This window comes from Ischnura elegans, chromosome 3 (genome assembly GCF_921293095.1).
Source record: "Ischnura elegans chromosome 3, ioIscEleg1.1, whole genome shotgun sequence".
Lineage (NCBI taxonomy): Eukaryota > Metazoa > Arthropoda > Insecta > Odonata > Coenagrionidae > Ischnura > Ischnura elegans.
In genome coordinates, this window is record NC_060248.1 from 131,129,882 (window position 1) to 131,143,695 (window position 13,814).

A 13,814-nucleotide genomic window follows, 5' to 3' on the forward strand; every position below is an offset into this window, starting at 1 on the left:
AGTCCAACCGGGTGGAGGCTCCTCGGCTGCCCACGGAGACCGAGTGGCCCTCTTGAACGTCGCAAACCATGGAGCCCATCGCTCGGTTGGGATCTCGAAAATCCTTTCTGCACTCAATTCGCCGGAAAACATCCAAACCTTCACCACCACGATATCTGTCATACCTTTTACATCTGCGATAACGCTCTTGTAGTACGCAGGAATATTACAATCGAGAGCTTTACTACTTCATCATCCGTAAAAAGTGAAGGGCTGTTTAATTTACTGTACACAATTTAATTTAATTTTGATTCATTTCAACCCTTTGGTTCCACCATCAGGACAAATCGAGAAGACATATTGGATGGATAACTATTACTTATACCACTTCTTTTTTATCATATTATCGAATTTTATCATTAAATATAATCCAAGAAACCTTAAAATGGAATACCATGCTGTTAGAACTAAGTTAGTGAATCAAATCGAGAAGTTCACGCACAGCTATCCTTAACTCACATATGGTTCGAGAGTAAATACATTGGCAAAAATATGGCATAAGTTTAGGGCAAAAATTTAATTTTTTTTCAGCGTGAGGTTTTCAGAAAGATTTCTCGGGTGTCCATCCGGGTGTTTTTTTTTTCGTTGGATACTGTTGTTTCCAGGGCCATGTCAGCCATCTTCCTCAGGGTAGAACTTAGGGCAAATATTTTTTTTCCGAACATGTATGTATATCGATACTGCCGCTAAGCTTAAATCCAACGAGTGCGTCCACCGGGTTGCGGATGGTGGGTCGACCCCTAGATGTGGAGGTTAGCTGCGAGATTAGCGGGTTTATTCGTCAAATTTGCAGTCGTGGAAAATATGCGACGGCGTTCTGAGGAGGTATTGGTCGATCCATAGGTAAGGTAGTCCATTTAAATGATACGGAAACCTGTGAAGTTGCCGTGGCTGGAGGCCGCCAACAATTATGCCTCCCATTACCCAGGGAAGAGGGCAACAGCCCTTTTTCATGGGTGGAGACCATCTTAGTCGGTACAGCGATACACTAAATAAAATAGCGTGGTGAAATCACTACGGACGTGGTAATATCGACTTTAACGGCTGTAGCAATGCTACGTGGAAGGACACCACCACATTATTATCCTGAGGAGTCGAAACTACTCCACTCTTATTTATATCTTGACGTGATGGAATTCTCTGGAGTAAAATATTCCGGTGATAAACCAGTCCCCCTAATATCTTTGGCTATTTTGAGCTTACGACCGCTCGGAAGAAACGCCCTCTTGTTTAATTCGATTTAAATGTCCTTTCCGTCAAATTTAAGCCACATGGTAGTTTGTGAGATATCGGGATATAAGGTAAACATATTTATAAGACATTAATAAACTAACTTTTCATAGTTTCCACAATAATTTCAGAACTATTCTTCTGAGTAAAATAACAATAAAGTGTTATTGTACTTTTCCTCATTAAGTTTAACGTGCACGAAGAGTTTCGGATCACAGACTTATCATATTAAAAAGATATAATTTTAGATGATGGCTCCGACCGATGTCGAAAAAGATAAAATAGTTGTGGAAAAGTGCAATTAAATTTTATTTTAAGAAGTAAATGTTCCACTATGTTGCTCTTGAATCCGTTGAATTTATTCTTTCGAGTTTCTATGTCGTGTTCAGCATGCTGACTACTGCGCAGCCGCCTTGCGCTCTCTAATTAGGTATCAGTGTGTTTAGTTATTAAGTAATTAACAGTGTTTACACATGCTCCACGGCAATTGAAATGAGCGCCCTCCGCCCGAGGGTTGGGGGGAGGGTCGAGTAGGAAATGCGGATTCCCCTCGCTCCCCTCTGTCGGTGGAGTGGGAAGATAGGGGGTGGGGGTGGGAGGTGGAGTGCGTGCGGAAGAAAAAAATATTAATGCGGCAGTAGTGGAGGTGAGCGGGGAGAATTTGGGCTCTGCTGATTGGCGCGCTTCGCTCGCTCATTCCTCTCCCCCTCCCACTTTCCCATCCCACGACTTGGGGCTATCCGTGGCATATAATCGACTGAGTTGAGTGTGCTGCCAGAGAGAGAGAGAGAGAGAAAGAAAGAAAGGGAGGGAGGGAGACAGCGGGGCGGCGCCGTCTGGCGCCTCTTTCTCTCTCAGCTGATTCCACCTCCCCTCCCCTCCTCCCCCCTCCCAACCATCCGTCGATCGAAAGTCGTGGAGTCGGACCGACCGTCGTCTCATCTGCAGACCGACACTGTGCTCGCCGTGACCTCAGAGCGCACACAGCACGCTTATAGCTCCCTCCGCCTCCTCATCGCTGCGAATTCGTCTGAGGTTGCCATCCGCCGACTCCAGAAGAGGGAAGACCCCATCCTCAAGACCCGCACCCTTCGGCGCACTTGGGCTGAGAAACTTCGAATATTTTGTGATCCAACAGTACGTCTCGCGATCTGCAGCTCCGTTCTGGGGTCCTTCTGGAGGTGGCTCTCGGAGGAGGGCCAGATCAAGATTGGGCATCACCGCGTACCCCTCCCCAAAGCCGCTTTTCCGGCACACTGGGAATGAGTAAATTTAAACTTCGCGATTCTTCATCGTTCGGTCTGTCATCGGCACAACTCGCGTTTCCCGTCCACTGCAGCGCCGTTTTGAGTTCTACTAGAGGTGGCCTTGGAGGTCCAGTTAAAGACTGGGCACCGTCGCTTACCCCCTCTCAAACCCTGTATCCTCGCTGAGTTTCCGGTACACTTGGAATGAGCAACTTTGAACTTTGTGATTCTCCATCAACTTCATCATCACGACACCAGTTTCCGCACACTGCAACGCCTCTTCGAGATCTGCTGAAGGCGACACATCCAAACCTGGGATCCTAATCAGGAGAGTCGTCATCTTCAGATTGTTTTGTAGTGCGTTCTAATCAAGATCGTGCCAATCTGAAGATCTATGATACTTGTTCCTTCAGTTTTTTCTTACCGGTTTTTCAGTCCATTTTTAAAATGCTTTGCACCTCCGGTTTCGGTCCTTCAGGATAACGTCCACTGTTTGGAAATGTTGATTCACAGGCAGTGATCCGGTCAAGAAGTTGGCCGGAATTCGTGTGCAAAATATGAGGAAATAGATAAGTGCGGAAGGAATCCCGTTGACTTAGTCTTCTGAACCGAAAGAGACAGAGGAAGCCTTCATACCAATTTCGAGTTCGTTTTGGAATCGCAAAGCTTACTTTTTTACGTTTCATCCCGGATGGGCTCTGTCGATGAAGTTGTGGTGGAAACTTTCCGTAAGACTTGCCGCTCTGCAGATTTCTAGAGGGTCCTGTAGCCCATTCCTTTGCTCTTCGGACCGAGTGACGCCGAAGGAGTCGAGAGAATGAACCTTTTACTGCACAGTTTTCGCTTCCTGGGGATGAAGTTAAAGCACGCGGCCAAATGAGAGTCATTCCCGGCCATTCGCTCGCAGCCCTGCCAGTTGCCATGTCGCCCGCGACGAGTGCTTTATCGATGGAGTCCGTTTGAATTAAAGAGGATCCCTCACGTCACAAGTGGGACGAGGAGGAGAGGAGTTTGCGCGCAGGTGTGCATGAGTTCCCCTCCGAGCCGAAGGCCCCGCTTCGATCCCCGGCGAGCGTCCACCTGTGGATGAGGCTCGAGATGCGCGGCCGTCGAGATTCGGATTGCGCAGGTGAGATGAGTGAGGGGGGATGGGTGGGGGATTCTTCTTCCACGCTTGGAGTGCTTTCGTGGGCCCGGGCAAAGGAGACGCCGCCGCCTCTGTAGAAGGTGATGCGGTTTGCCGACCGCAGCTCAGGCGATCGTAGGTTGTGTCCTACCTGTGTGCCCTGGCATTCGCTGGCGGCGAGATTCATTTCCCTCATTTGTGCAAACGAGACGTTTCGGCGAACAACAGTCGTACACAGAAGGTCGCAAGCTCACAATTTTTCATCATCGTACGAGGGAGTAAGAGGCCAAGGAGTACGGGTGATTTCACTTTCTAATCAGGGTTAGAAAAAAAACGAGGTGAACTAAATATTTAGCAGTGCATTTGACTTTTGCTCGATGTCAGTAGAGAACAGGGACTCACTCCTTTCCCTTGTTATTTAGTATTTATTATGTAAATCTCTGTACCTAACTCTGTTTAGAAAGAAAATCACTCGTACCCGTCAGCTTCTCATTCCCTCATATTAAGTCAGTAATCCTAATTTTAAGTAATTCCCTAAATGCCTCACGTGGCAATGGATGCCCCTAAAACTGCCCCTAATCAAAGTGCCAACAAAACAATTATACGCTCTCTATGCTATGCTATTGAAGAAAATTATAACAGAGCTTTATTAGTTTATGAGATTATTTCCATGAAAAAATAGTTTTATTTTAGTTAGGTACATATCTTATACTAATACATATCATTTTTCGTAGGTTTAAAGAAAACTATTTTGAATGCTTTCGTTTCAATTCAGTACTGATTTTGCTTAAAGAATTTTGCAATTTTTGCTTCTAGGGAGGCTGCCCCTCGCTGGGTACACCCATGCTTGGGCTATTAGAGGCTCGATGCCGTCAATCGTGTTTTAACCGTCCCATGTGCTCACAAGGAATTTCTCTGTTATGAGTGAGAATAGATCTCGAAGAAATCAGAAGTTGGAATCAATTGATTGCGCATCCTAGCGGTTAGTTTTTGGAGCTCTTCCAACTGAAAATGCTGAACGTGGAAGTGCCGTTCGCTGACAATCACACTCGACGACGCGTCGGTGCAGCGGGAACCATTTGTCAGTGTCGACGGTGGCGCTCGTGAGCGGTTGCAGAAACCGGATTCGGAGCTGTCCGGACACTGACCTACGTGTGTTGGTGGATCGCGTTCCTGCGGAGGCCGCCGCTAATGCCGATGAACTCACCGTCTTCAGGAGCAACGACGCAGGCGGGGGGAAAACAGCCTATTGTAAAACATATCCTCGGGCTTACTGAGACTGCTTCAAGCGTCACTGAAACATTTCATGGTTGAATTTATTTCACATGCAGATTTTTATCATAAATATTGAAAACTGACGTAGGTTTCAGCGTCATATAGTCGGTCTTGGTACGAGGTGTGTTAAGAAAATAACGGTAATTATAATTTTTCGCGCCGTTTAGGCTCGCAGTAGGATAGATTTTTTGGGTTCTGTCCGATTTTTCGTTGTGATGGCAACGTTTCACCTGTAGACATCGTCAGGCCAGGCTGAAGTGAAACATGCTTAAAAGAACATGCTCGAGCACTGATGATTAGACAAGAAGAGAAATCGGCAATTGCTCAACGCGTTTTGTCAGACCCATAACATGCAATCAACTTTGATAAACCAAAACTCCTGGCCAAAGAAAAACGATATTTACCTAGAATAATCAGAGAAGCAGTGGAAATAACCAAAAGGCCATTCAATACGAATCGGGAAGATTGCTATGTCCTTTCCATCACTTGGAAACGCGTGTTTATAGACCCCAGATAGACCTGCCAACCCCCCATGCTTACCGGATGGGGGACTATTTAGCAAAGAGAGAGCGCGAGATATCAGTCACTCGTTTTTATATTTATTTATTTATTCATCTACATTAATTTTGTCACCTTCAAAATAGTCCCCATTAGATATTCTTTAGATTAGATGCCTACAACCATTTATTTAACTTTTTCCACGTTTTCATCGGTTTTTGATGTGCTGGGGCGTTCGTCATCTTAAACGTCCATTGAGACCATCTTGGAAACGCTTATACCACACGCAAATTCTTGTTTTACTCATAGCAGAATCGCCATAGCCCTTTTTTTACATTTCACACAATTTTTTACACTTTGCTGATCATTCTTCGCTTTGTAATCATCCATTGATCCATTTCTTTTAACAGAACGAAAATCGCTGCGCTTATAAAAACACGTTTAGCATTAGAGGCTACCACAGAAAAAGTAAAAAACGAATGCCGTGGAAAATTTTATAATAATTTAGGAAAATTTATGCCAACATAATAGTAATAAAAATTGACAAACAGACTCTCTAAACAAGTGAAATTTAAAAATTCCCGTTATTTTCTGAACACACCTTGAACACTCATAAAGAGAGGCGTAGGATTTAAGTTCAACAGATTCAGGCTTCAATTGGTGGAAGTATTGAAATAAATAAAATATCGTAGCACTTTTCCACAAGTCTTCTCAACCCCCCCCCCCCCCCCCTCCCGTTTTTCTGTGGTTCCTCCCACGTGTCGTTCATTTACAGTTATGACTGAAGTCCTCCTTCCAACGTGGGTTCCCCACATCCCTTAGTTGTATCTTTTCTCACCGTCTCCACTCTGTACGCCTGTTCCCAACCCCTTTTTCAAACCTGTCAAATCCTCCCCAGCCCCCTTTCTCAAGGGTATAAAGGTGATTTTCAAATGTTTTACAGTGTCTTGCACCAGATGATGGCTCAGTGAGCCGAAACGCGTTGTATGCAGTCAAAAATTTGTGGAAAAGTGCTACGATCTTTATTTATTTAAATATTACGATTTAATATAGAAAACCTGTTGGTTATTAACCCTTTATGACTCAATGTTGCTTCTAAGCAACATCAAAAAATTTTAAACTTTCAGCTCTATTTAGGAGATATCTAAACTAAATATTATTTTGTAGTGTAAATTTTAATGACGAAATATTTAGCTGCCAGGATAATTATCATTTAGTGTAAAATTTTCAAGTTTTCAAAATGAAAATCTTGAAATTTTATTTCTCCGAGAAACAGCTCTGGGTTAGAAAGGGTTAATATTTAAAAAATGTGGAATATACTAATTTTATCTCATCAACAAAAAGATGATTTTGATTATACCGTAGTCTCAGCGGTCGTCGTGGTACGACCCGTGGCATGAGACCGAAAGGACTGGAGTTGTCTATTCCAACGTCCGGCATCCGGCGCGCTGCGTCTTTTGAAATTTTGCGACGATTTGAAACCACATCACGAAAAGAGAAGTACTGAGTGTTGAACTTAGCTGAACTGTGTGTATGTATATTCAAATCACTCTCATTAGCACATTAGCGTGTGGAATCTCACCTTTGCCGTCCTTAATTAGCTTCCTCTGAAGTAACTCTACAGACCATACCGGTGAGTCAGAGCGTTAGTTTATTGTTCGTTTCCTCCTCACGTTGTCATCACAGACAGCTAGATGCATCGAAAATCATTAGTAAAATAAGACTCTAAGGAATTCATACAGTTCAATCTTTATATATTTAAGATGATTACACGTCTTTCAGGTATTCGAGTCGACTTTAAAGCACCATTTTCATGGAACAACAGTGATTTGCATGATTCATTTCTTTGCTGATCACTCAAAAGTAGTAGTGTGAAATTTTATTTTCATGGTGACATCAAAATCTCGACAGTTTTTTGTAAATTTGGATAACTTTTATCATAGAGTAAGTATATACTTCCTCTAGGCTTATATTCTCCAGCAGTAATCAACACTTTTCCAGAGCTAAATCCCGCAAAGGGAGTATTTTGATTTCCTTATGAAAATGACATGTTCCTACTCCGTTTCGCACGCCAACCTACTCAAAGCAGTAAACCTTCGCGCAGAGCGAAGAGTACTGAGTTCACCCCTCCGTCAATTTCACCTCACTCACTCGTTGCTTCTACTAGAATCTCGAATTGCTTTGATGTGAGGGTAGAGATCACCCTACACTATGCCACTGGCTAGTCAATGTCACTCATTTAGGATAGGAGGAGAGGTCCTTTCTGTGGGTCGCCTTGTCAGACGTGTACGATATTATTTCCCGGGGACTCGCTATGGCTTCAAAGAAATTTGAATGCACGAGTGGTATGTCTAGTAGGCGTCAAGTTTCACTACGGGGGCGAGGTTTGGACGTTGACGGATGCAGAGAAGTCAAAGGGTGAAAGCATTCGATATGTTATACTACCGAAAAATTATGAGGATAAAATCGATCGACCGAGTAAGTAATGAGCAAGTGTTGAGAAGATTGGGAGAAAAGAGAAGTCTTCTGAAAACGCTGAGGAGAAGACGGTATAACTTAGTGGGCCACGTTACGTGGCATGATGGCCTGATGAAAACAATCTTAGGATAGGTGGACGGGAAGAAGGGCAAGGGACGGCTCCGCATGAGGTTACAAAGGATGTGAAAGAGAAGAAATACGTTGATATGAAATGGCTAGCAGACAGGGGAGCGGATTGGAGAGCTACGACAAATCAATATTAGGATTTTGGACTTATGATGATAATGGTGAGCAGTGAGTAGGTGAGTACACTATTGAGTTTGTTCGCCAAACGCTCTCCCCACTGCGTTACCAAGCATTACCAACACTAATTCATCGGGGATCGGGTGTATGCGGTGGCTAGGGTGTTGACTTCCCACCTTATGGGTCCGAGTTCAAATCCAGGAGGTGGCAGAAATTTTTTAGCCTTCCCGATCCTCGCCTGAGTGCTTGTGGATGATATTTCCATGCAGCAGACGTTAAGCCGTGGTCCCCTTGGCGCCTTTTGCAGAGAGTAGAATAGTATATATGTTGGGTTTTTCTCCACACTTCCTTCTCTACCCTTTCTTCATGGTGCAAATAATCTTGGCTTCCGGTCGCCTCCTCCAAATAACATACCACTAGTCAATGGATCCGTCATAATGTTTTCCAAGCCACCGCGCAGCGGTTTGTATCCGGAAAAAAGGCGGATGAAAATAATTTTATTCGACTCCATTGAAACTCTTTTTGATCTGTGATAATATTTCTAGGGTATCCCACTTCATGCTTACTTTTTAAGTAAAAAAAATTATAAATTTTATAAATTGGTTTGAAGTAGTGCTATTTCCTAAACAAATGCCAAGTATTTTGTTCGAAAATGGTGCGTTTTAAATTATTTTGTTTTGGCTTTACGTCGCCTTAATATATGCGAGGCACCACTGGAATTTTAAATGCCAGAAACCTTTCTCGCAATCTTTTTGAAATTGTAATAATTGATGTAGGAACTAAATCAGGAATCATTAAAAGAGGAATCATTTTTTCTTCAAAATTCGGATCACTAGTCTTGAACGTGAACTCCTTCAGTCCCAATGTACTTTTTTTTCGCGAGTTTCCTGAACCTTGAATGCATTGATACGAGACTTTCCCAATATTCATCGAGTTTATCTCCACAGCAGAAGGGCATCGTCATGGATTTCACACACCTCCCTACAAGTACCCGACTTCCCCTCCCTACCTCCCCTCCAACATCAAATCCATATCTCTCCATGTATAGATAACCGTCATCTCTCCATTCATCTATCCTATTCTTCCGTCTCGTGATATTCCAGCCCTTTCGTTGTGGTGATTCGACAATGACGCAAGCTTGTGGATTTGAGATTCTACGAGCAACATTCAGCGAGGAAACCATTCGCCTTACTTTGCACTCACCGATCAGATCAGTAGTGGTTCACACATTACGCCGTGAGCTCGAGGGTGAAGCTCAATTTTACGGAAATAGGAATAGCACTGTTATGAGCGAATTAAAATCATCGAGTCAATTGTTTAATCACCGTACTTACCTTTATGATTTCCGAAGAGGATGGAGTCGTTGTTCAATAAAAATGAAAACAATATTCCTTTTGAAGTAGAGCACATCTCTAACATATATGCATACAAATCCATGACACCTTCTCCTAACGGGATGATCCTACTGCATGCAAGACGCTGCTCGTTTCTTGAAATGTCCTCTGCGTCGATGCGTCTTCCACGAAAGTTTCCAAAACACGTGAATTGAATGAAAAGTGAAGAATTGTTGACGCGACTCCAGGAATACAAGCTGGTCGCCTCCTGCATAACGCCTCAGAAGTCTTTATCTATGTATTCTGAAGACCTTTGTACGGCCATCTGTGGAATTTCTATTTAAATAATATCCACTGCGTCACAGCGTCTTCGCAATTAGCCCCCTCAATACGGATATGGATGACCTTTTCACTCCTGCGAATGTCGTCCATTCTATACTCGGCCAGATCTGCGAAACGCGAATGCTTCATGGTTGTCCGCTGTGGGAGTAAATAATCCTCAATCACTAATTCTTATATTTTTCCAATCATCACTTCGTATACTATATCTCCATCTAATTCCTGCAATCAAATTGACAACAGAAGCATTCCAAGCAAGGGATGAAGTGACATGAAATCAATCATGTCGATAAGCCAGCAATCTTTACTCTATCTCTAAGCAACGGTTGCTATATTTATTTCCTCTGAGTAAATAGAAAAAGATGTTTATTTCATTTGGTCATTGCATTTGTAACAGGAGAGGGAACTGTATAATCTAATTTTAAAAACATCATCCATTTCAATGGCACGCGAAAAATACTATCAAAATTCTGGAGTTAAAAGAAATGGTAAGTGTTTGTTTGACTGATTTCCGTATAGTAATGTGATTATGACTATTATTTTGAGATCTTTTGCATATGAATGTTATTTTTACCGTTTTTCATTTTCATTCAATGAGTGTTTCATTCAGTGAGAGCAACTATCATTGTCATTTGGATTAAAAACCTTGCTTATTGTTAGAATGATAGGTCACTTATTATTATTATTATTATTATTATTATTATTATTATGTCTGTTGGTATTAAATAGATTTTTGACACGCATGAGGTTAGCTCGTTTGCAATATTCCTCACATTTCTATTCCTTTCCTATTTCTATTGTTTCTATTTACTCTATCGTGACAGAGACTAAATTCACACTCTCACCGTGAAAGGAAGATTAGGCCCTCTTTCATTTCCTTTTCCTCCTGCGATCTGCTGTATTTTATTCAGTATTTACAAATTGATCTCTTACGTGGTGGAAACATTTTTTACGAGATTAATGTCTTTCTGGAACATAATGTTTTGCAAGTGGTATTACGGACTTTTACGACCCCTCGAAGTGGCTCTTCTCGTTTTATTTATTTCATAAATCCAAGAGGCACCTAGTTCTCTAAAAAAATTTGAATTTTGTTAATTTCCATAATTTCCATACCACATGACCAAGGTTTTTTCCCCCCTCCCTCTTCTCTGTTAACCAATCCGTTCAACCTAATTACCTTCCTCCCTACCCCTCCTTGCCTGGTATAAAAGGATGTGATGGACCTCTGTAGAGTTCACCTGAGGATGACGTCTAACGTTGAAACCATGGTCGTGAATAAATATTAATGTGAAAGTACAAAGTTCTTCTTTCTTAATTTAATTTTGTTAATTGGGCAAATGGTAGTTCATCCTGACATGGTTTAAGCTTTAATAGTCTGAATCATAGTTCGTACACGGTCATGGTTTATTCTGTTATACAGTTTTATAAGAAAATCCTCTCTTGTACTCAATCTTGAATTAGTAGGTTACTTGGGCTAACATGTTAGTTTATATATAGATCAGAGGCTCATAATCAGACACAATTAGATTTAATAAACTTTTTACTTTTGAAATTTTATCCTACTCTTGCAAAAGCTGCAATTTGGCATGATCTTGGAGTTTGAATGACAAAAAAAAATATTGAAGTCTATAAGTCTCATTGAGAAGTGTTCACACTTTACATCTTACTTTAGGCCCTGGATAAGTCTTATATATCCTAAAAATTAAGGAAATCATTTCTCAAAAGTCTCCAAATTTCTCGTGGTAAATTTTGTGGAATCACTCCTCAGAAATGGAAAAACTGGAATGAATGGGATTGTTGGGGTGGTTGGGAGTGAATTTTGAAGTTGTAACCGTATTTTATCCAATCTGTTAGTGAATATATCCACTGAAGTCTCGTTTTGGTTTTTGCAGGTGCCATGGAGGACACCAAGCGCCAATTCATTCCCAAAGGTAAGAGAGAAATGTTAATGTTATGTCTACTCACCGATTCTCCTCTTAAAAATCGTTTTAATTTTCATCCTTCCCGGTTTGACTATTTACAAATTAAAATTCGTTTAGTTGAAACTAAGTCGTTAAATTCTCGTGCTTTGATCACTTCCAAAGGTGAAATTTTTATGTTTTAAGTGGACTGTAATGATTTTGAACGACGTAATTAACTATTACCAAAAATAAATTTTGCGACGACACAAACCTAAGCCCTGCGGGCGTTTGCCACTGCCATCCTGATGACTTCATTCTCACTCAGGCGTTTCCATTTATTCTGCACGACGTTCAGAGAAAGACTCACTAAGACGTAAATTCACTCCTGTCCACGGAGTAAAAACAAAGGAAAAACTAAAACCGAAAGTTTTGTGGCACTGCCAAGAAGTGGCGCGACTCAACTTGGACAATTCAAGAAACACAACAGAACAGCTGCCCCTTCACATTGTGAAACCAGAAGATGAATTTGTCCCCATTTATTTACCCTTATCCTCCGCTACTATCAAATATGCATTTTCCAAATTGTTGAGTTATATATTATATGATTATAACGTGTATTAGTGCGGTACCTCAAAACTGAGACTTGGGTTGACCTGTCAGACCTATTGCGCGGAAAAAAAACTTTATAAGTTCATAGAAAGTTTCGATTTATTACTCCTCTTATCTCTATGAAAAAAATATGAATGAATTGATTCAGATGGAAATTCGCAATTGATAGCAAAAAAAAATTCGAAAAGCTTAAAATTTATTTCTATGAATCCGTCATGACATTAGTGTGTTTTTATTGGATATATTCTATTTCATCACTCCATCATTAATGTAACCCTCTTTAGAATCATCCCTGCAATTTTTAAAAGTAGATTATGTAGATACTTATAGAGACGAAGAGCAGAAGAAGGTTTTGGTCTCTCAGTAATACTTTATCTTTATTTAAACTCCCAAATTTGGAATATCAACTTCTATTTCTTCTTTACATCATTTTCAAATTGTATAACACTTTATTTCTGTTTTTCAACGTATCCTGACTTCATTGAAATAAATTTTAACCTTTTCGAATTTTTTTTACTATCAATTGCGAATTTCCATCTAAATCAATTGCTTCATATTTTTTTCATACAGATAAGAGGAGTAGTAAATCGAAACTTTCTATGAACTCATAAAGTTTTTTTTCCGCGCAATAGGTCTGACAGGTCAACCCAAGTCTCAGTTTTGAGGTACCGCACTAATTAGCTCCAGGGTCGGATGAAGTGTCTTTGGTACTTTCCAATCGCGTATCTGCGCTGATCTGTTTTAAACTGTTTAGCTCGGAGCGTGTTCCAATCGCAGGTGTGACGTCATCTGCGCTAAACGGATGGGAACACATCCTGCACCCTTGTCCGTCTGCGCTAGTGTGTTTCAATCTGTTGCGATGTGAGCTAATCTGCGCAAGGTGATTGGAAAGCACCCTTTACTTTCGCTATTATAATTATTTCGCCTTAATATTTAATGAAAATTTCAATTGTGGCAAACGCATTATTTCCCCCAATTTATAAACAGGAAATGAATGACACACGGCTTATCCGACTTTTGATTTAGTTTTCATGGCATTGCCTCTCCTCGCACTCGTTTGAAGATGTTGCATCTGAACAAACTGGCCACCTCAAAAGCACTTTATATCCAGTCCTTTTCCTTAACAAATATTTAACTCCTCCTCCACTTGACCTTCATTGCACGTTACACTTCAAGTACTTGTTTTCCAACGTCCCCTTGAATTTCCAATGCAATACAACGTAATTAATGCTCTTAACTCTTCTCTCTCTTGAAAAACGGCTTTAATTGATCGGTAATCTTCGATATATGTTTGTGTATTTCCTCAGCATCAGCTTTCCAGATTGATTGCGTTTTCACCGAGCACTTTAGCTACTGCGAATCACACATTCCCATGTTAGAGGCGGCAATCATCTCCAATATTTCTTCACTCATCTTCTTTGATTAGTATGGCAATTTCCTCTCCCCTTTCCGTCAGCTCCACTCACCAAGCAAACTCTTTCGGGTCCTCTTCTTT

The 13,814-nt window shown here is 41.3% G+C and overlaps 1 protein-coding gene across 7 annotated transcripts in view; it reads left to right on the forward strand.

Annotated features, from left to right (window-relative positions):
• The window catches only part of LOC124156587 (synaptic vesicle glycoprotein 2C-like), an 82,840-nt gene that overhangs the window by 46,698 nt on the left and 22,328 nt on the right, over positions 1-13,814 (forward strand). For 2 of the 7 annotated variants that reach the window (XM_046531219.1, XM_046531220.1), the window contains exons 1-3: positions 10,172-10,297; positions 11,702-11,740; positions 12,666-12,668. In XM_046531219.1, coding sequence (XP_046387175.1) covers positions 10,252-10,297; positions 11,702-11,740; positions 12,666-12,668 — 88 coding nt within the window. In that variant the 5' untranslated portion in view covers positions 10,172-10,251. Of the gene's footprint in view, positions 1-2,218; positions 3,646-10,171; positions 10,298-11,701; positions 11,741-12,665; positions 12,669-13,814 lie in introns of those variants that run through there. The other 5 variants (XM_046531222.1, XM_046531224.1, XM_046531223.1 and 2 more) reach the window with 5 other exon arrangements.